The following is a 21,669-nucleotide window of genomic DNA, read 5'->3' on the forward strand; positions in this document are numbered from 1 at the left end:
CACAGGAGCTGGAGGATGGAGCAGCGTATTAGTTCTCTGGATGAAAGAAAAACAAGTCAGTAACCTCCTGTCAGCTGTCATGTTGTTATCAGAAGCTATTATTAGATACTGTATCGTAACTGAAAGTATTAACGAGTGAAGAAACGCTGCCCTTCAGCCTGTGCCCACCTCCTACACACAGTTTAAAATCTACCAAAGTGGTTTTGTGCAGTGTGGGGGGTCAGGGGGCGTGGCTCTGTGCTAGGCTAGCTCAGTAGCATTCTCACATTATGACATCACTTTAACGGAAGATAAGATTACATGGAGTGGTAAGCAGGCAGGACTTCCTCCTCGCAGCAGCTGCTGCTGTCCTTTCATGCTCTGCTGCACTCGTGCCGCTAGCACCGGTTTGTTTTTAGCCCAAGTAGCTAGCTAGTGCTCCAAGACAAAGCTCGGATCCCATTTTTAATCAGCTGTGGGCTTCCACTTGAGAGACTGACCGCAAAAAGCAGCCCTTGCTCTAAACCCTCCGCTGCTGTTGGCTTGGCTAGGCTTGTCTTTAGCCTGCTGGCCAAGCTAGCCGACTACTTGGCCATGGGTGTGTGTGAGAATTCATTTCAGGTTTTGGCGACGTAAAGTTTAGCCGACTAAGGCAACTTCACAACTGGCTTAAGGGCTGCTGCTGTAGCAGAAACTTCCCCTGCGTGGAGAACTTCACCACATGCTACAACACAACAGAGCTCTTTGAACATGGTCGCCTCCATCCAAATCACGCAGGAGCTCGTCTTCTATCTACGAACATCAAACTCACACTACATTCCTGCAGGTGTGACATGGCCGACTCATTTTCCAGGTGAGCCCGGTTCAGGACGGACTCTGTCCTTCACTCTCACTCTCTGCTCTGTCTAACGTCCCTGTATTGATTACTAATGGCCCTTGTAATTGTTGATCACATGACATAAACATGCATTTTCATTGAATTAAAAACAAATATTGGAAACTGTTGTTAATAACTAACAAACAACTTTCGTGGTTCCAATGTTTTTTTTCAAATATGTTTTAAAATATTTATTATATAGAATTGACATCATGTTTTACTGTAAAACATTTTAGAAAGTTATAGAACATTATAGAATCAGTGATGTGCTCACTTTGTATTTCTGCTGTAAAAGTAAAAGTGTCATTCATTTCTGTCCTGCTCCAACCAACATCTGTGTGGAAGGAAGAAAATCTATCTAAAAACTGAAAAATATATTTTTTAAAGGATTTATAGTCAATATTCAAGCTGAGAAAATGTTCAGTCTCTCTCAGGCTTTCAGCATTATTGGATTCTGAATGAAAACTTAATTGAAGGAAACATTTTAAGTATATGAATGTACGGCAGCATGTTCAGTTATTAGTTATGTCAAATACATTTTTCCTCATGCATTTATATCTGGTGTTAACTCCTGATCTTGACACCTTAAAGTATTTCATCGTTCCTGTTTCAAAGCGTTCTTACCTGTTGTTGGCTTCATGAAGCTCTCCGATGCTGACGAGGGAGACAGAGCAGAGAGCAGCTTTTATACCAACAGGGGGCTCTGTGGTCACATGGTTTCACAGAAACAGTGTGAGACAGAAAGCTGAGTCCCTTCATAGACTGCAGTGAACTCTTGAGTACGGTGACCTGTAAATCCATCCAAAGTGATGAAATAAACATATTTGCATGAGAGTAAAAACGTTCTTGTATACTGTCAGAAGGGTGAACTAGTGTTAGCATGTAGTACAGACCCACCATGCAGATAAACTTAGTCCAATCAAACAAAGTTCATCAGGTTGGAAACAACTTACATTCATATTTTATATACTTGTAAATTATTTATTTATTACTTTTTGCTGTTCATTTGTATTTATTTGATGCTTCAGGTATTGAATTTCCCCTTTGGGGATCAATAATGGCTGATCTTATCTTGTTAGAAAGTTATGAAAGAAAAATAACTCTCCTCCCTTCCTTCACTTCCTGTTTAACTGACGGTTTGAAGTCACACCGTTTCTCTGAAATCACGTGACAACAAAATCCCCAAAAGCACTTTTCAACAAGACAATTCAAAGTGCTTTACATCAGACAGAAAGGCCTTGAGAAAAGATATAAAAGAAACAGATAATATAAAAACATAAATAGGATTTTAAAAAGTAAAACACAGTAAAATAAAAGATAAAATAAGATAAAAAAGATTGAGAACTATTAAACAGTAGAATAAAAATTACATTTATGAATAAATAGTCCCAAGTTGAATTTAATAAAAGGCAAACAGAAAAGTCTTGAGCCCTGATTGAAGAGAACTGAGAGTTGCAGCAGACCTGCAGCTTTCTGGGAGTTTGTTCCAGGTCTGTGGATCATAAAAACTGAATGCTGCTTCTCCGGGTTTAGTTTGGACTCTGGGGACAGGAAGCAGAACTGTCCCCAGACCATCTGAGAGGTCTGAACGCTTCATAACGGAGCAGCAGACCATTCAGTGATTTATAAACCAACAGCAGTATTTTAAAATCAATTCATTAAATGATCTGGGAACTGGACTGATGTGGTCTCTCCTGGTCTTAGTGAGGACTCTGAATCAGCTGCAGCTGTCTGACCTGAGACCTGTAAAGACAGCGTTACAGCAGTCGAGCCGACTAAAGATAAACACATGGACAAGTTTTTCTAAATCCTGCTGAGACAGAAGTCCTTAAATTCTTGATATATTCTTCAGGTGGAAGTCGGCAGATTTTGTAATTGTCTTAATGTGGCTGTTAAAATTCTAGTCTGAGTCCAGGACTACACCCAGATCTCTGGTCTGGTTTGTGGTCTTTAATGTTAGTGACTAATCTGAGCTCTGAGTTTTAATCGTTCTTCTTTGGGTGCAAAGACAATTATTTCAGTTTTATCTTTGTTTAACTGGAGGAAATTCTGCACATCCAATCATCGATTTGTTGAATGCACTCACTCAGAGCTTGTATGGGCCCATAATTGCCTGCTGATATCTTTATATAAATCTGAATAATTACAGTAATATATATAGTTGTTTTCTATAATCTGAGTCAGTGGGAGCAGGTAGATGTTGAACAGAAGAGGCCCCAGAATGGAGCCTTGGGGAACTCCACGTAATTTTTGTAGGTTCAGATGTGTAATTACAAATCAATACAAATGAGTTCCTGTCCTTCAAAAAGGATTCAAACCAGTTTAGCAATGTAGTGGAAAGTCCCATCCAGTTTGCAAGTCTGTCTAGTAATATGTTGTGGTTGATCGTGTCAAATCCAATAATACCAAGACTGAAACTTTTCCACTGTTTGTGTTTAAGTAGATGTCATTCAAGACTTTAACAAGAGCAGTCTCAGTGCTGTGGTCCAAAACTGGAAAACATCAAAACAATAGTTTAGAGCCAAGAGGATTTTACTAATTTTACATGGGAGGTTTGATATGAGCCTGTTATTGTTCATTGGTGATGCGTCTATATTATCTTTTTTTTTGTGTGTGTATAGACACACATACACAAACACAACAATCTAAACTGGAGGGAAAGCAAACAAAGAACCCACAAGACACACAAGGAGAGGAGAACAAAATAAAACAGGAAACAGGACAAAACCCCAAACTATGACAGTCCCCCTTCTAAAAACAAGTCAGTAAAAATCGAGGAATGGTTCTCAAACGTCCCTTCAAAAACAAGCCAACAAAAGCACAAATCGAGCTGGTTGGGTGGAGGGGGTCCGGAAGAGGGATTCGTGGGCCAAGCGATAGATCTCAAGCGGACGGCTCGGGGGCAGGACAAGGGGTCCGCGTCGAAAGACCAAAACCATCTGGAGGCCTGGAAGAATGCCGAAGGTCACTGGAGGCTGGCAGCGAAGGTGGACCTCTCCTGGAGACCGACGGCGAAGGTGGACCCCTCCTGGAGGCCGGCAGTGAAGGCGGAAGGTCTCTGGAAGCCAGCGGCGAAGATGGCCCTATTGTAGGCCGTCGGTGTGGCCGGAGAACCAGATCAGAGCCCGGAGACAGGACAGGAAGCCAGCAACAGGGAGACTGGTAGAGGAGCCGGTGGAACCAGTGATGCCAGGGAACCCGGAGCCTGCCGCTCCGGAAGAACAGGAGGTGGGTGCTGCTGCGATCCAGCAGTGACCGGAGGTGGGTGCTGGTGCTGCGATCCAGCATTTGACCGGAGGTGGGCGCTGGTGCTGCTGCAACGATCCAGCAGTGACCATAGGATGCGGCGGCAGCTCGGGGGTTGTTGATGGCGGCGGCGGCCCAACTGGAGCAGGACGCGACTGCGATCCAGTAGAGAGTTCAGCGGTGTGCTGCGATCCAACCAGGGAAGGAGGCGGTTGCAACTCAGCGGCAGGAGATGGCTGCTGCAGCAATCCGGTGGCGGCAGGAGATGACAGAGAGTCCAGGGGGCTGTTCAACGATCCAACAGAGAATCCAGGGGTGGGCTAGGCTGCCGACTTGGGACCAGGCCGGACTGCTGATGGCTCTGGGGCGCTGGGCAGCGGTGAAGACCCACATCGGCGGGAGCCGTGCTTCCCCCTGGAGGGTTTCCCAGGAGGAGCCAAAACAGCAACAGGCTGAGGTGCCAGCTGGTCAGCTGGCCGGGATGCAGGCGGGTTGCTAGCAGGCCGGGAGTCCAGGTAGGGCTGCAAACTTTGCCTCATACTGGAGATTACCGTAAGGTTCTCTACCATAACCGGAGTCGAAAGCCAGGGTCTGGAAAAAATTGTCTTCTCCATTAAGGAGTATACAAAAAGTCTAATGTCCACAGAGTCTGTAATGGATAGGCGTAATCTATCTAGAACGGAGAACACCTCCTTCAACTCTCCCATGAGAGAGTCGACTTCTGCTGGGTCCATGTTAGGGTCGAGGTTTCGGTTATATTGTATGATCTAAGGACCCAAATGCAGAACACAGGAAAGTGGAGAACTGGATAGTAGTAGGTTCTGGGCTCTTCCAGAGCGGGCGAGTCCAGTGTAGTCCGCTGTAGCCAGTAATGACTTTAGTAGTCACAGTCCGTGGAGAACCGACTGGGCTCAGAGGACGGAGATGGTGGGTGTAGGTTCTGGGTTTGGCTCGTGTAGCGTGACAGGCAGAACAAAATGCCAAACTCGAGGCTTCAAAACGGTAGTCCACAAACCAGTGGGTGACGTCACGGTGGCCACGTCCACTTCTTTTATACAGTCTATGGTCCAAACTCTCGTTACGTACGAGTTAATGAGTTTATTTATCTTGTTTGTTACACCAATTAGAAACACAGGTCACTTTGAATTAAAATCAGGTTTATGTGTAAAACCTTGTTTCACACAATGAAAAAACTTTTTACTGATACATTTAGGTATATTTTGATTAGTGTTTGATATAAAATAGAATTGGAACCAAACTGTACAAACTGTAGGACGTTCAGTTCATTTAGCAGGCATGACTGCAGAACTTCAGCCAAAAGAAAAAAGCAGAATAAAGTCTAAAATTAAAGGCAGTCTGCTTGTCTAAAGTACCGGGAGTTTTCCGTGTTCGGCTGCTTCACATTGTGAGGGAAAAGGCCAAATAACGAGGGGCTGTAATGTGACGACTGAGTGTAAGTGAGATGTTCTGTCAGATTAGTACAGCCTTCAACCTGCCTCAGGACCTGCTGATCAGTTGTATGCTTATTCTACATAAACTATAAAAAAAACTTCAGTTAAATGAATAATTTCTTATTTTCTTTGGTATTTTTGCTTCATACAGATATGCTGTGATGATTGCTGGGTAATATGTATGTTGATGCTGTCCAATGTCAAGTCCCTATTTGATCATGTGACGAGACGATGCTATATACGAAAGCTAGTTTAGGCGCAAAATCTATCAAGACTGACAAGCCGAGCGAGCAGTCATGGCTTTCAGCCATAACCGCGGCAGCTCTCTTCTGTCTCGTCGTGAGCTATAGGCTTCGTTTATTATCATCTCTTGTCTTTATATCAAACAGGAGTGCACTCAGGAGGTTTTTGCACCAAAAAAGCTTTTTGTTAAAGTCAGCGGTCATTTCAGCACCACAGTGAAGTAGACAACTCCTCTGCTTCAGGAGCCGACGCTTGTTTTCAGTTTCAGCACTCTGACGTCATGACGCTGTCCGTGGTCCTGATAGTTTGCTCTTTGACCTCTACTTTCCCAATACAACGGCCCGAGTAACTCACTCGACTGTAAACTGCAACACGTTGCTGGTACTAAAATATATATACGCCGTGTGTGTGTGTGTGTGTGTGTGTGCTTCATAACTGCTAACTAGCGTGCATTGGGGCCTGTCGTAAATACCTTACGCCACTGGTAGGCCTATCATCACACCCACTCAGTATGAGTGTGACTAACAAACACTGAGTTTGCTCCCTGTAAACTGAACAAACAGCTCTGGAGCGCCACCTGCTGGATGGATGGAGTCACATTTTATTGAAGGACTAGAGAAACTTCCCTCCTCCTCCTTCCTTCTATCTGTTCTTCAGTCATTCATTCTTTTGATCCTTCCTTCCTTCCCTCCTGTCTCATACAGTATGTTCAGAGCTCCTGTTCGGGCTCTTCAGTGATGGAAGAAGTACTGAGACTCCTGTAATAATACCACAAAGTTAAAATACTCTACTTAAAATGTTACTCAAGTAAAAGTACAGAAGTATTATCAGTTACATGAACTTAAAGTATCAAAAGTATGTGAAAGCTAACAATCACTGGATCTTGAACTTTCAGAGATGAATCATCTTTTCCTTTCGGCTGTTCCCTTTCAGGGGTCACCACAGCGAATCATGTGCCTCCATCTAACCCTGTCCTCTGCGTCCTCTTCACTCACACCAATTAACTTCATGTCCTCTCTCACTACATCCTCCTCTCCTTCTTCGTCTTTGACCAACAGTAGTCCAATTTCCACCGGTACCCTGCAGGTCAACAGCACCGGTGGCGATCGTTGTTAACCCGGGCCCCGACCGATCCGGTATGGAAGTCATTTTCACAATTCGCATTTTTAATTTGGCATGTGTTTTACGTCGGATGCCCTTCCTGACACAACCCTCTGCATTTATCCAGACTTGGGACTGGCACAAGAAGACACTGGCTTGTGCCCCCTTGTGGGAATAAACATGAAATTACAGCCTCCATAAAATAACTTGTTTCAGATATCACTGATTCTGTTGTCCACTTGTCTGATTAAACTTTGAGCACATCACTCTACCAAATAAATAAACTCACACTGACATTTAAATCTAACTGTTTGAGGGGTTTTGTATTGTATTTCCTGTTTTATTTTGTAATATTCTCCTTCCCTCGTGTGTCTTGGAGTTTAACTTCCTGTCTTTCTTTGCTTTTCCCGCCAGTTTTGATTGTTTGCCCCGCCCTGATTGGTTTCACCTGTGTCTCGTTGTCTCCCCTCACCTAAGTGTATTCAGTCTGTGTGCTTCCCTTGTCTCTTTGTCAGATCGTATTTGTCTTCCTTTCAAGCGTCCCGGTCTTGGTTACCTGTGTGTTCAGTTGGATTTTTTTCGTCTGTGTCTCTTGGACCTCGCCCTTGGGTTTTGGATTCTGTTTTGTTGCCTGCTCCTTTGGACTTGTTTGCCCTAGTTGGACTGCTTCCCTGGTGTTGACCACTGCCTGCCTGATTACCCTTATAACCTTTAATTCTTTATTAAATCACTGAACTCTACCAGCCTGCCTCTGTTGTCTGCATTTGGTCCAATCCCTTGTTTCCCTCTGCTGCCCTGCTTGACATCACACAACACTGACCTGATCCGTCTGTAATACAGTCTGAAGTTGTAGAGGTTTTGAGTTTTGCAGTAACATCCAACGCTTTGTTAATGTCGTCTTTCAGTCTCGCAATGTTTCCTGTTTCAGCTCCGACTGCTTCTCTCTGCAGATCTTCACACAGCTTCTTTATTTCTTCCAGCTCACTCCTCAGTAACTCAACAATCTTCAGGAATGCCTTCACTTTTCCCCCACTTCCTTTCAGTCATGTAAACTGTGTTTTAGTAAAAGTGACAGCAGTAGCACCTGCAGCAACTGAAATGCTACGGCTCCAAGTATTGAGAAGCTGAAGCTTCCAGTGAGCAGAGCTGCAGCTGAAGCTGCCACAACATTTTTTATGGAAAGCATGATGACCAATTTAATCATATTTGCTAGATGATATAAATGAAGTAAATAGCATTTCTATAACTTAGATGTTTTTTGATGTTGAAGAACCTCTGACTTCATTGTGCTCTGCCCCCTTCTGAAACCAAACCTACACCGTTGGGTATGGAGAGCAGGACCACGTCCCTTCCAGTATGTTTCAAACGTTACATGGTGTCACGTTGACTCCACATGAGGTGAACCTGTGAGGTCTCTGCAGTGTTGCAGGTTTGTGTGTCTCCTGTAAAAGGCGGGCTCAGTAGAGTCTCGTCAGTCCACGCAGCAGAATCCCTTCAGTAATGCAGAGTTGGCTCCCTCTAAAGGTCACTACAGAAACCACCAACAGAGCTGATCACATGTTCTCCATGGTACTTCAATGAAACCTCAGTTCTAATGGTTTCTCCATTGACTTGCTGCTCAGAATAAACTCAAAGTGTATGAGTAACAAAGAGAAACAGGCGTTTATTGAAGAAAGCTCGGCAGAAGCTTCAACAGACTCAAAAAGCTGCTGCTGATCCAGTGAAGACACTCTGAGCAAACTGAGGAGCAGATTTTATTAATGATTCACAGAAAACTGCATCAATCACGAGGACTTCATGTGGAATGACAGAATATACTGCAATCAGTAAAATATGGCTTGTTAAAAACTAAAGTACAACATAAATGGATCCACATGTTTCCACATGGCCTGTGTCTTCTGAAACATTTGAACTAGCCATTCCAAGCACGAAGACACATGAAGAAACAAGCGTATGAATCTCATCAAAGTACATTCGATTTCATGACTCTTCACAAACACTGAAGTCTGAACGTTGGATTCACCTCCAGCACAGCAGAATATTTCTGCGTGAGTTCAGTTCTGTAGCGTCCTCTGTACAAACTGATTAACATGAGAAAACTCTTCATGTATATATATATATATATATATATATATATATATATATATATATATATATATATATATATATATATATATATATATATATATACACAGTGGGTACAGAAAGTATTCAGACCCCTTTCAATTTTTCACTCTTTGTTTCATTGCAGCCATTTTCTAAAATCATCAATCAAATGTACACTCAGCACCCCATCTTGACAGAAAAAAACAGAAATGTAGAAATTTTTGCAAATTTATTAAAAAAGAAAAACTGAAATATCACATGGTCAGAAGTATTCAGACCCTTTGCTCAGTATTGAGTAGAAGCACCCTTTTGAGCTAGTACAGCCATGAGTCTTCTTGGGAATGATGCAACAAGTTTTTCACACCTGGATTTGGGCATCCTCTGCCATTCTTCCTTGCAGATCCGTTCCAGTTCCGTCAGGTTGGATGGTAAACGCTGGTGGACAGCCATTTTCAGGTCTCTCCAGAGATGCTCAATTGGGTTTAGGTCAGGGCTCTGGCTGGGCCAGTCAAGAATGGTCACAGAGTTATTCTGAAGCCACTCCTTTGTTATTTTAGCTGTGTGCTTAGGGTCATTGTCTTGTTGGAAGGTGAACCTTCGGCCCAAACTGAGGTCCTGAGCACTCTGGAAGAGGTTTTCTTCCAGGATATCTCTGTACTTTGCCGTATTCATCTTTCTTTCAATTGCAACCAGTCGTCCTGTCCCTAAAACTGAAAAATACCCCCATAGCATGATGCTGCCACCACCATGTTTCCCTGTTGGGATTGTATTGAGCAGGTGATGAGCAGTGCCTGGTTTTCTCCACACATACCGCTTAGAATTAACGCCAAAAAGTTCAATCTTGGTCTCATCAGACCAGAGGATCTTATTTCTCATAGTCTGGGAGTCCTTCATGTGTTTTTTGGCAAACTCTATGCAGGCTTTCATATGTCTTGACCTGAGGAGAGGCCGTCAGGCCACTCTGCCATAAAGCCCCGACTGGTGGAGGGCTGCAGTGATAGTTGACTTTCTGGAACTTTCTCCCATCTCCCTACTGCATCTCTGGAGCTCAGCCACAGTGATCTTTGGGTTCTTCTTTACCGCTCTCACCAAGGCTCTTCTCCCACGATTGCTCAGTTTGGCTGGACGGCCAGGTCTAGGAAGAGTTCTGGTCGTCCCAAACTTCTTCCATTTAAGGATTATGGAGGCCACTGTGCTCTTAGAAACCTTGAGTGCTGCAGAAATTCTTTTGTAACCTTGGCCAGATCCATGCCTTGCCACAATTCTGTCTCTGCGCTCCTTGGGCAGTTCCTTCGACCTCATGATTCTCATTTGCTCGACAGGTGTGTGCACCCTTGCACATATACTGTATATAAGACCATACAGCTCACAGTGCATGTCAGAGCAAATGAGAATCATGAGGTCGAAGGAACTGCCCAAGGAACGCAGAGACAGATAAATTTGCAAAAATTTCTACATTTCTGTTTTTTTCTGTCAAGATGGGGTGCTGAGTGTACATTAATGAGAAATAAAATGAACTTTTTAGATTTTAGCAAATGGCTGCAATAAAACAGAGTGAAAAATGTAAAGGGGTCTGAATACTTTCCGTACCCACTGTATATATTATATATATGGATGTTTCAGTGTAAAATAATAAAACAGAATTAAATTAAATTGGTCTTTTAGTTAGTTAAGCTTTATTTATTCAGGAAATCGAATTGAGATCAAAATCTGTTTGACAAGAGAGACCTGAGAACAAATGACATAAAGCAAAACAACCATCACACACACACCAATTATAACAATCCCAACAATCAAAGCGGTGGAGACCAGACCAGAACCAGAACTACTCTGATCCTTTAGTAAAAGTAGCAACACTGCAGTATAAAAATACTCTGCGTTGAAAATATCACATAAGTAAAAGTACAGAAGTTTTATCAGCAAAAAGACCTTAAAGTAGGCAGCTTATACTGCAGCCAGAGAGTATTAGTTCTGATATTAATAGACTGTTAATGCTGATGCATTCATGTGTACACAGCATTTTACTGTTGTAGCTGCTCCAGGTGGAAACCATTTTATATTCTGTTGGGTAGTTTCATCTTATTTTATGTGTAAAATCTTCGAATGAAAACCAGCTCCAGCTGTCAGAGAACTGCAGTGAAGGAAAAAGTACAATGTTTCCCTCTCAGCTGGAGTAGAAGTCTAAAGTAGAAAATGGAAATACTCCAGTAAAGGACCTCGTGAAGATCACAGCAGCCCACACATCAGATTTCTTCAACGTGAACACTTTGACCCCATCATGAAGACAGCCAATGAATTTACTACACGAGATAAAAGATCTAATGTTGATGTTGGTGGTGACGGTCCAACGTAACGCTCGTGTCAGTTAGAGGAACACAGCGGAGTCTCCACAGACTCGTCTCACTATCCTGAAATTAAAAAGAAACATTCTGAAACTAATCGGCCAGAAGGCTCCGGATACTTAATGTTCACACCAAGACAGCCAGTGAGCAGTAGTCTGTTGTGTTGGTATCAAACTTTAGCACTCGCACTGTAATGGAACATTTGAAGACATTTGAAGATGCTTTTCTGTTGCTATGCTGTGCATCCAAACGTGATAACTCGCATTCAATAAACGGTGTTACTTCCTTTGAGCTGCTGAACTTTTAACAGCTCAGACTGAGCCTCGCCTCGGGTTCCTGTCTACCTAGCATCCTTAGACTTAGTTCCTGTTTTCTCATATGTCCTGACCTTTAGAAGATCTCAGGCATACAAAAATGCTTTAGACAAGTTTGTACAACTGTGTAACTGCGACCCCCCCCTCATACTGAACGCAGACACGTTTCCTATAAATAGTCTGAGCAAACTTCTTTGCAAACAATAAAACTTAAAAAGACACTTTGGTATTTCTTGGTGTTTATTTCAGGTCTCACAAGTGAATTCTTTTTTTCTCCACAACATGCACAAAGAGCAAAAACAAAAGACTGCTAGCTAGAAAACATGGATGTCAACGATGCAGGTTTCAAACTATTCAAAACATCATCTTTGCACATATTTTATGAGGAAGGAAGTTTCTTCACACGTATGTTTGTTGGTTTCAACAGAACTCCACAGAGTCAGCTGGTAAATGACACAGCTGTTAAACAATAATGAACATTTCTGCAGATCGGTAATGACTGCCCTGTTTCTGAATTCACTAAGTATTTCATCGCTGATAAAACATGCTTTCAACTATTCGACCACTGCTCAGACTCTCTAACACAATGTTTAGATAATTGTACATTTTATGTAAATACATAAGCTAGTTTTATATTTGGGTTCAGCTGCTGTCATCAGAGAAGACACAGACAAACGCCGACTCCATTAATATGAACTGTAATGATCAATGACTGCACGGAAACTTTTACATGTTTGAGGAACAGACAAGGCACCAGCTGATCACGCTGATGTTTTCTGGTTCACTTTTAGTAAACTAACAGTACACTCAGATGGACTTCAAATCTTGCTGACCTCCAGTGGTTTAACGTCGCACCTTGCTGCAGTGATGTACAGGTGGACTCCACGAGACTCTGTCATCAGTCTAGACCCCAGAGTCCCTGTCATGTTTGTTTCCTTTAAACACTTTATAATACATGTACTTCATCCCTGCCAGCAGTCCTTTATCCACTCGACTTGACATTAGTTTTAGTTTTTTAACCTTCTCTGTGTCCTTTTTCTTCTCCATCTCCTGAATCAGGACGTCCAGGTGGACATAAGTGGACAGTGAGTCAGCATTCAGGGCGATCTTCTCCAGATTCACAACATGCTCGTAGGCCTCATTCAGCCACTGTGTTTTGTTTGCTTCAAGGTTTTCCATCTCTTTTTGAAGACTTTCCAAAAGGCTTACCTTCCTCTCAGTCTCTGCTTTATTCTCTTCATACTTCTCTTTCATGTCTTGTTTGGTCATCTGAACTTTCCTTGTCTTGTTCACATAGATCCAGTCTTCTTTCACATGATCTGATGCAGGACACTTCCTGGTACATACAGTGCAGCGGCCTCTTTTCATGACCTCACAGCTTCTGGACTCCAGGCCATTGTGCATCCAGGATAGTGACAGTTCTCCTCACAGACTTTACAGCAGACAGCTCCTTCATAAAATAACAACCCCCACATCCCACCATCGATAGTTTCTTTTTCTTTGTAGACCTCCTCAACTTCTACAGTGAACTTCTCATTGTTCTTCATCTCTTGTTCATATTTCTTCAGAAGCTCCTGAGTCTGTTGGATTTCTGTCTGTTTACGTTCAGTGAACGTGATTCTCTCTTGCAGGTTTTGGATGCAGGCTGTCAGTCTGATGCGTGAATTCAACACTTCAACAGTTGTTATCAACTTCTGAGGTGCAGCTTTTCCCAGGAAGTCTGTGAACTGACTCATTCCTTTCATTGTTTTTTGATCTGCATGTTTAAGTTCTTCTGTGTCCTCTGTCCTGTCTTCAGCCTGGCAGTTATTAAACAGGAAGTAAACAGGCTGATTCTTTTCATCTTTGGCAAACTTAATGTTTGCAGCCTCGAGGGCTTTCAGAGCATTTTTAGGTTTTCTTCCATCTGAGTGTGTGATGAGGGCAACGATGTTCTTCTCCATGTCTTTTCCAAACAGAGACACCACTGAATCAAAGATGTACCTCAGTCGGTCACTCAGTCGATTCTCAGTTGCCTTCAGCACCAGACCCACTGCATTAATCTCATGAACTCCATCCTCTGAGCGGAACCAGTCAAATAATCTTTGACTGACTCTTACATCTTGTTCGATCCCTGTGGTGCTCCCGTATCCAGGAGTATCGATGATGGTCAGAGAGTAGGGCAGAGTTTCATCTTCAAAACCAAAGATCTGGTACACGATCACATCTGATGTCTGACTTTCTGACTGACTTTTCTGCTCGTCCTCTACGATCTGAAACCAGACATCGTCCTCCCACTTCACTCCCATGGCGTAGTTGACCAGAGCGTTGATCAGAGTAGATTTTCCTGTTCCTGTTTCACCAACAAGCAAGATGGTTTTGTTTATTTTGTTCACATGTTTTTCACCAAGAGTCATTCTTGTTAGAGTTCCAATATTCTCTTTCTCTGGTGTCAGCTGGTAGCGAGCAGGAGATCCTGATTGGATCAGAACACTTTTAGAAATGATGTCATCATATTTAGATGAGGTGTTCCTGTAGAAGAAGTAAAGACATGAGCTCAGAAACTACTGATCGCAGAATGAAATAAATAAAATCACTGTACTTGCTGGGGTCTGTTAATGAAAACTAAAGTTTGTTGGAAAGTGGCGTGGTATGGATAATACGGGACCAGGTGAACATTACGTGAAGCTTTGCAAACCGTCCTCCACATCATCCATCACACAGGACGTACACCTTGTCCAGTATTATCCCTACATGTCTACGGTGTGGTTTTAAAAAATATTAGTCTTACTCACGTTGCCATGGTAACGGCTTCACAGGAGCTGGAGGATGGAGCAGCGTATTAGTTCTCTGGATGAAAGAAAAACAAGTCAGTAACCTCCTGTCAGCTGTCATGTTGTTATCAGAAGCTATTATTAGATACTGTATCGTAACTGAAAGTATTAACGAGTGAAGAAACGCTGCCCTTCAGCCTGTGCCCACCTCCTACACACAGTTTAAAATCTACCAAAGTGGCTTTGTGCAGTGTGGGGGGTCAGGGGGCGTGGCTCTGTGCTAGGCTAGCTCAGTAGCATTCTCACATTATGACATCACTTTAACGGAAGATAAGATTACATGGAGTGGTAAGCAGGCAGGACTTCCTCCTCGCAGCAGCTGCTGCTGTCCTTTCATGCTCTGCTGCACTCGTGCCGCTAGCACCTGTTTGTTTTTAGCCCAAGTAGTAGCTAGCTTCCACTTCCAAGACAAAGCTCGGATCCCATTTTTAATCAGCCGTGGGCTTCCACTTGAGAGACTGACCGCCAGCCCTTGCTCTAAAGCTCCGCTGCTGCTGGCTTGTCTTTGTCTTTAGCCTGCTGGCCAAGCTATCCGGCTGCTCGGCCATGGGTGTGTGTGAGAATTCATTTCAGGTTTTGGCGACGTAAAGTTTAGCCGACTAAGGCAACTTCACATCTGGCTTAAGGGCTGCTGCTGTAGCAGTAGCAGTGAAACATCCCCATGCGTGGACAACTTCACCACATGCTACAACACAACAGAGCTCTTCAGAAACACAGATATGTGTTAGTTCTCTCATGAGTTATGTAAAAACATTTTTCCTTATGCATTAAATGCACAGCGGAGGACAGTTGCCTCGCAGCGGGAGTCCATTAATTCCTGATAATGGACACCTCGAGGGGCATTATCCATGCGTTTTATACCATGGCCAAAGAAATCTGAGACATAACAATCATTACCGTCCCATAAGGTTCTTATGGACCAATAATTTATATTTTCATCCGCTCAGCTCGTAGAACCCGTTTGCAATCAAAATCTAAAGTATTTTACAAGCCATAACTCACTTTGCACTGAAGGACGAAACTCAGTGTTGTAAATTAGATATTCACATTTTTAAAACGGGGCTACTCAGTAGGTGTCCATTATAAGGAATTAATGGACACCCTGCAGCCAATCAGAATCGAGTATTGACCCAGACCATGGTATATGGTGTAAACGCCTGATCCTGACATCTTAAAGTCTTTCATCGTCCTTTTTTAAAGTGCTCTTACCATAGACTGTATAAAAGAAGCTCTCCGATGCTGCGGAGGGAGACAGAGCGGAGAGGGTGGGCGCTCTGTGGTCACATGGTTTCACAGAAACAATCTCTGAGACATTTCTTTCTATTCTTATGCTTGTAATTATTTATTTATTACTTTTTGCTATTCATTTGTACTTATTTGATGCTGCAGGTATTGAATTTCCCCTTTGGGGGATCAATAAAGGCTGATCTTGTTAGAAAGGTATGAAAGAAAAATTCCTCTCCTCCCTTCCTTCACTTCCTGTTTAACTGACGGTTTGAAGTCACACTGTTTCTCTGAAATCACGTGACAACAAAATCCCCAAAAGCACCTTTCAACAACAAGACAAGTATATTGCTGTTGGTAAGGCATCAGCTGGTTAGCTTAGCTTAGCATAAAGGCTGGACACAGCTAGCCTGGCTCTATCCACAGTTAGCTAAATCCACCGACCAGCAGCTCTTAACACTGACTGAAGGTAAATCACAGAGACATTGTAACTGTTGATCACATGACATAAACATGCATTTTCATTGAATTAAAAACAAATATTGCAAACTGTTGTTAATAACTAACAACTTTCGTGGTTCCAATGTATTTTTTTAAATATGTTTTTAAAATATTTAATATATAGAACTGACATCATGTTTTACTGTAAAACATTTTAGAAAGTTATAGAACATTATAGAATCAGTGATGTGCTCGCTTTGTATTTCTGCTGTAAAAGTAAAAGTGTCATTCATTTCTGTCCTGCTCCAACCAACATCTGTGTGGAAGGAAGAAAATCTATCTAAAAACTGAAAAATATATTTTTTTAAAGGATTTATAGTCAATATTCAAGCTGAGAAAATGTTCAGTCTCTCTCAGGCTTTCAGCATTATTGGATTCTGAATGAAAACTTAATTGAAGGAAACATTTTAAATTAATTACAGCTCATTTCATTTCAGTGTTATTCTATCATAATATATGAATGAATCATATGAATGTACGGCAGCATGTTCAGTTATTAGTTATGTCAAATACGTTTTTCCTAATGCATTTATATCTGGTGTTAACTCCTGATGTTGACACCTTAAAGTATTTCATCGTTCCTGTTTCAAAGCGTTCTTACCTGTTGTTGGCTTCATGAGGCTCTCCGATGCTGACGAGGGAGACAGAGCAGAGAGCAGCTTTTAAACCAATGGGGGGAGGGAGGGGTCACATGGTTTCACACATACACAAACACATGTTCAATAACTCTCCTCCCTTACTTCACTTTCTGTTTAACTGATGCTTCAGGTATTGAATTTCCCACAATAAAGGCTGATCTTATCTTGCACTTTCTGTTTAACTGAAGGTTTGAAGTCACACCGTTTCTCTGAAATCACGTGACAACAAAATCCCCAAAAGAACCTTTCAACAACAATCAGACAGAAAGGCATTGAGAAAAGATATAAAAGAAACAGATAATATAAAAACATAAATAGGATTTAAAAAAGTAAAAAAAAGAAAATAAAAGATAAAAATAAGATAAAAAAGAATGAGAAATATTAAACAGTAGAATAAAAATTACATTTATGAATAAATAGTCCCAAGTTGAACTTAATAAAAGGCAAACAGAAAAGTCTTGAGCCCTGATTGAAAAGAACTGAGAGTTGGAGCAGACCTGCAGCTTTCTGGGAGTTTGTTCCACGTCTGTGGATCATAAAAACTAAATGCTGCTTCTCCAGGTTTAGTTTGGACTCTGGGGACAGGAAGTAGAACTGTCCCCAGACCATCTGAGAGGTCTGAACGCTTCATAACGGAGCAGCAGATCACAAACAAACCATTCAGTGATTTATAAACCAACAGCAGTATTTTAAAATCAATTCTTTAAAAGATCTGAGACCTGGACTGGTCTCTCCTGGTCTTAGTGAGGACTCTGGATCAGCTGCAGCTGTCTGACCTGAGACCTGTAAAGACAGCGTTACAGTAATCGAGCCGACTGAAGATAAACACATGGACAAGTTTTTCTTAATCCTGCTGAGACAGAAGTCCTTTAATTCTTGATATATTTTTCAGGTGACAGTCGGCAGATTTTGTAATTGTCTTAATGTGGCTGTTAAAATTCAAGTCTGAGTCCAGGACTACACCCAGATCTCTGGTCTGGTTTGTGGTCTGTAATGTTAGTGACTAAGCTGAGCTCTGACTTTAATCGTTCTTCTTTGGGTGCAAAGACAATTATTTCAGTTTTATCTTTGTTTAACTGGAGGAAATTCTGCCACATCCAATCATCGATTTGTTGAATGCACTTACTCAGAGCTCGTATGGGCCCATAGTTGCCTGCTGATATCTTTATATAAATCTGAATAATTACAGTAAGATATATAGTTGTTTTCTATAATCTGAGCCAACTCAGTAATTACAAATCAATACAAATGAGTTCCTGTCCTTCAAATAGGATTCAAACCAGTTTAGCAATGTAGTGGAAAGTCCCATCCAGTTTGCAAGTCTGTTTAGTAATATGTTGTGGTCGATCGTGTCAAATCCAATAATACCAAGACTGAAACTTTTCCACTGTTTGTGTTTAAGTAGATGTCATTCAAGACTTTAACAAGAGCAGTCTCAGTGCTGTGGTCGAAAACTGGAAAACATCAAAACAATAGTTTGACTGGGAATCAGGCAGGACTGCTGATGGCCCTGGGGCGCTGGGCAGCGGAGGCTCTGGGGTGCTGGGCAGCGGTGAAGACCCACATTGGCGGCCAGGACCAAGTGGTAGCCCTCGGGCGGACGGTCTGGGGGCTGGATGTGTGCCGAGCTGACCTCCTGAGGTCTGAGACAAAGATGGACACCCTCCGGAGGCCTGGCAGGATGCTGGTGACACAAGTGGACGGTTACTGGAGGCCGGCGACAAACACTGAGAGTCCCGGGAGGCCGGCGGCAAACACTGAGAGTCCTGGGAGACTGACGAACGCTGAACCCTTCTGGAGGCCGGCGGCAAGGACGGAACCCCTCTGGAGGCCTGCCCATCAGCTCAGGGACCGATGACAGTACAGCAGGCCTGGGGAACGGCGACGAGACGTCAGGACTGAGAACCGGCGACGGGGCAGCTGGACTTGGAGCCGGTGACGGGGCAGCTGACTTGGAGCCGGCTTCTGAACAGCAAGACGGGGAGCCGGTGTCTGGAGCTCCAGACATGGAGCCGGCATCTGGACCCCGGAACCAGGCATCGGAACTTCAGCGCTGGAAGCAAGGAGCTGCTGCGACTCGGCAGGGACCGGAGGAGGCTTCTGCGAGGCAACAGGGCTGGGAGCCGGCGATGGAGCTTCAGGGCAGGGAGCAAGGAGCTACGGTGATCCAGCAGGGACCGGAGGAGGCTGCTGCGATCCAGCAGGACATGGGGCCGGCGACTGGACATCAGAACTGGGCGCCGGTGTCGGGGAATCCTGACATGGAGTCGGCTTCGAAGTAGCAGGACCGAGCACTGTCGACTGGTATCAGGATGGGGGGCCGGCGTTGGGATAACTGGCTGGAGAGCAGGCTGGACCGGTGGCATCCGGGAGTCCGGAACCTGCTCCTCCGCCTGAGAAGGAGGGTGCAGCTGCAGTTGTAACCCCGCTGAGGATTTGGTGACGTGTTGCGACCCCACAGTGAGTCCCGTATTGTGCTGCGATCCAACTGGAAACAGAGGTGATTGTGATCCAGGATTGGCCCAGGATTGGTGCTGCTATGATCCAGCCGGGAAGAGAGTTGACTGCGATCCAGCAGGGAGTCCAGGGAGCTGCTGCGATCCAGCCGGGAAAGGAGTCAACTGCGATCCAGCACGGAGTTCAGGGAACTGCTGAGGTTCGGCGGAGAGTCAGGGAGCTGCTGAGGTCCGGCGGAGAGTCCAGGGAGCTGCTAAGGCCCGGCGGAGAGTCCAGGGAGCTGCTGAGGTCCGGCGGAGAGTCCAGGGAGCTGCTGTGATGCCTGCTGAGGTCCGGCGGAGAGTCCAGGGCGTGATGGTGGCGACTGAGGATGCTGCGGCCCGGCAGAAGTGGTGAGCGCTGGCTGCTGCGGCCCGGCAGCGGCGGCGAGGACAGGGTGCGAAAGAATGCAGGATCCAGCGTCACCCGTGGCCTCCCCGAGGATTCGACCGAGCCAAGTCGGAGGCGTGACTGGCGGTGATCCGGACGCAGACAAGATGGGCTGACTCTGGACTGGCGAGCGTAACAGTAAGGCTGAGCCAACCAGGCGGAGGATCTGTGAAACCGGGCATGGGGTGCGGGTAGCCGGCAGTGTCCGGAGGCGAAGATCGGCCGGATGGCGAGAGTGGCGTGGTAGCTGAGGTCCGGATGATCCGACGGGCAGACTGAGGTGGTGATCACCGGCAGAGCGAGAGTCTGTAACAAAGACAAACGGAGTGATTGCGAAGGCGAAAAACAAAACTGAAACTTCACTATCTTAAGCACTGCGGGAGCCGTTATGTTGTATTCGTACATATGTACGGAGGACGATTTGGCGTCGGTGGTGTGGAGTTGCCTGGTTTAAGAACCGTGTTGATCAGCGATGATTGAAGACAGGTGTGCCAGTAATCAGTCGCAGATGGGAGATCAGGAAGTCAGCCCAGAGCACAGACACACCCACACACACACACACCAGGACAGACAGAGGACAGCCAGAAAACACGAGGAGAGACAGGTACACCAAAGCATACAAGGAACGGGGGGGCTCCGTGGCCCACCATGACAGATCTTACCTTGTTAGAAAGTTATGAAACAAAAATAACTCTCCTCCCTTCCTTCACTTCCTGTTTAACTGACAGTTTGAAGTCACACCTTTTCTCTGAATCATCGTCCTTTTTTAAAGTGCTCTTACCATAGACTGTATAAAAGAAGCTCTCCGATGCTGCGGAGGGAGACAGAGCGGAGAGGGTGGGCGCTCTGTGGTCACATGGTTTCACAGAAACAATCTCAGAGACATTTCTTTTATTCTTATGCTTGTAATTATTTATTTATTACTTTTTGCTATTCATTTGTACTTATTTGATGCTTCAGGTATTGAATTTCAATAAAGGCTGATCTTGTTAGAAAGGTATGAAACAAAAATAACTCTCCTCCCTTCCTTCACTTCCTGTTTAACTGACGGTTTGAAGTCACACCGTTTCTCTGAAACACGTGACAACAAAATCCCCAAAAGCACCTTTCAACAACAGGACAAGTTTATTGCTGTTGGTAAGGCATCAGCTGGTTAGCTTAGCTTAGCATAAAGGCTGGACACAGCCAGCCTGGCTCTATCCAAAGTTAGCTAAATCCACCTACCAGCAGCTCTTAACACTGACTGAAGATAAATCACAGAGACATTGTAACTGTTGATCACATGATATAAACATGCATTTTCATTGAATTAAAAACAAATATTGTAAACTGTTGTTAATAACTAACAAACAACTTTTGTGGTTCCAATGTATTTTTTCAAATTTATTTTAAAAATATTTATTACATAGAATTGACATCATGTTTTACTGTAAAACATTTTAGAAAGTTATAGAACATTATAGAATCAGTGATGTGCTCGCTTTGTATTTCTGCTGTAAAAGTAAAAGTGTCATTCATTTCTGTCCTGCTCCAACCAACATCTGTGTGGAAGGAAGAAAATCTATCTAAAAACTGAAAAATATATATTTTTTAAAGGATTTATAGTCAATATTCAAGCTGAGAAAATGTTCAGTCTCTCTCAGGCTTTCAGCATTATTGGATTCTGAATGAAAACTTAATTGAACTCTTGAGTACAGTGACCGCTGGAACAGCTGCAGCCCATGGTCAGACCCCTCCTGGACCCCCTTCAGTTCGCCTACCAGCCCCGGCTGGGAGTTGAGGACGCCATCATCTTCCTGCTTAACCGCATCCACACTCACCTGGACAGGCCGGCAAGCACGGTGAGGATCATGTTTTTTGACTTCTCCAGTGCTTTCAACACCATTCGGCCAGCCCTGCTGGGTGAGAAGCTGGCAGCAATGCAGGTGGACGCCCCCCTTGTGTCCTG

At 43.9% G+C, this 21,669-nt stretch overlaps 3 protein-coding genes and 1 long non-coding RNA gene across 10 annotated transcripts in view; 1 reads left to right on the forward strand and 3 right to left on the reverse strand.

Moving 5' to 3' along the window:
- LOC122865297 overlaps positions 1-1,557 on the reverse strand; it is a 21,689-nt gene extending 20,132 nt beyond the window's left edge. For 2 of the 3 annotated variants that reach the window (XM_044173544.1, XM_044173543.1), the window contains exons 1-2: positions 1,481-1,557; positions 1-36 (exon numbers count right to left, since the gene is read on the reverse strand). The exon at positions 1-36 is cut by the window's left edge and continues 19 nt beyond it. The gene's annotated coding sequence lies outside the window, so the exon portion shown is untranslated. Of the gene's footprint in view, positions 500-1,480 lie in introns of those variants that run through there. The other variant, XM_044173545.1, reaches the window with a different exon arrangement.
- The window catches only part of LOC122865303, a 15,968-nt gene extending 14,021 nt beyond the window's left edge, over positions 1-1,947 (forward strand). Inside the window, exon 2 of the long non-coding RNA XR_006375449.1 lies at positions 1,885-1,947. This is a non-coding gene — a long non-coding RNA (uncharacterized LOC122865303). The remainder of the gene's footprint in view (positions 1-1,884) is intronic.
- A 9,934-nt stretch (positions 1,948-11,881) lies between these two features.
- LOC122865300 (septin-2-like) lies at positions 11,882-16,888 on the reverse strand. 2 transcript variants are annotated; one of them, XM_044173551.1, is made up of 3 exons: positions 16,799-16,888; positions 14,434-14,488; positions 11,882-14,170 (listed from the first exon to the last, which is right to left on the reverse strand). In XM_044173551.1, the coding sequence occupies exons 2-3, from the start codon at positions 14,439-14,441 to the stop codon at positions 13,024-13,026; spliced, it is 1,155 nt and encodes a 384-aa protein (XP_044029486.1). In that variant the 5' UTR covers positions 14,442-14,488; positions 16,799-16,888; the 3' UTR covers positions 11,882-13,023. The 2 variants fall into 2 exon arrangements, with proteins under 2 accessions (XP_044029486.1, XP_044029487.1); XM_044173552.1 differs by lacking the exon at positions 16,799-16,888 and adding an exon at positions 15,682-15,709.
- A 675-nt stretch (positions 16,889-17,563) lies between these two features.
- LOC122865301 (retinoic acid receptor RXR-beta-like) lies at positions 17,564-21,400 on the reverse strand. 4 transcript variants are annotated; one of them, XM_044173555.1, is made up of 2 exons: positions 20,503-21,400; positions 17,564-20,027 (listed from the first exon to the last, which is right to left on the reverse strand). In XM_044173555.1, the coding sequence occupies exon 2, from the start codon at positions 18,841-18,843 to the stop codon at positions 18,271-18,273; it is 573 nt and encodes a 190-aa protein (XP_044029490.1). In that variant the 5' UTR covers positions 18,844-20,027; positions 20,503-21,400; the 3' UTR covers positions 17,564-18,270. The 4 variants fall into 3 exon arrangements, with proteins under 4 accessions (XP_044029490.1, XP_044029491.1, XP_044029489.1 ...); XM_044173554.1 differs by having other exon boundaries at positions 20,384-20,503; XM_044173553.1 differs by lacking the exon at positions 20,503-21,400 and adding an exon at positions 20,125-20,373.
- Positions 21,401-21,669: the final 269 nt, after the last annotated feature.

Source organism: Siniperca chuatsi, linkage group LG18, assembly GCF_020085105.1.
Source record: "Siniperca chuatsi isolate FFG_IHB_CAS linkage group LG18, ASM2008510v1, whole genome shotgun sequence".
NCBI lineage: Eukaryota > Metazoa > Chordata > Actinopteri > Centrarchiformes > Sinipercidae > Siniperca > Siniperca chuatsi.

Coding starts and splice junctions, on each gene's coding strand:
- LOC122865301 (XM_044173555.1), bottom strand. CDS start 18,843: ATGTCTGGAGCTCCAGACACCGGCTCCCCGTCTTGCTGTTCAGAAGCC.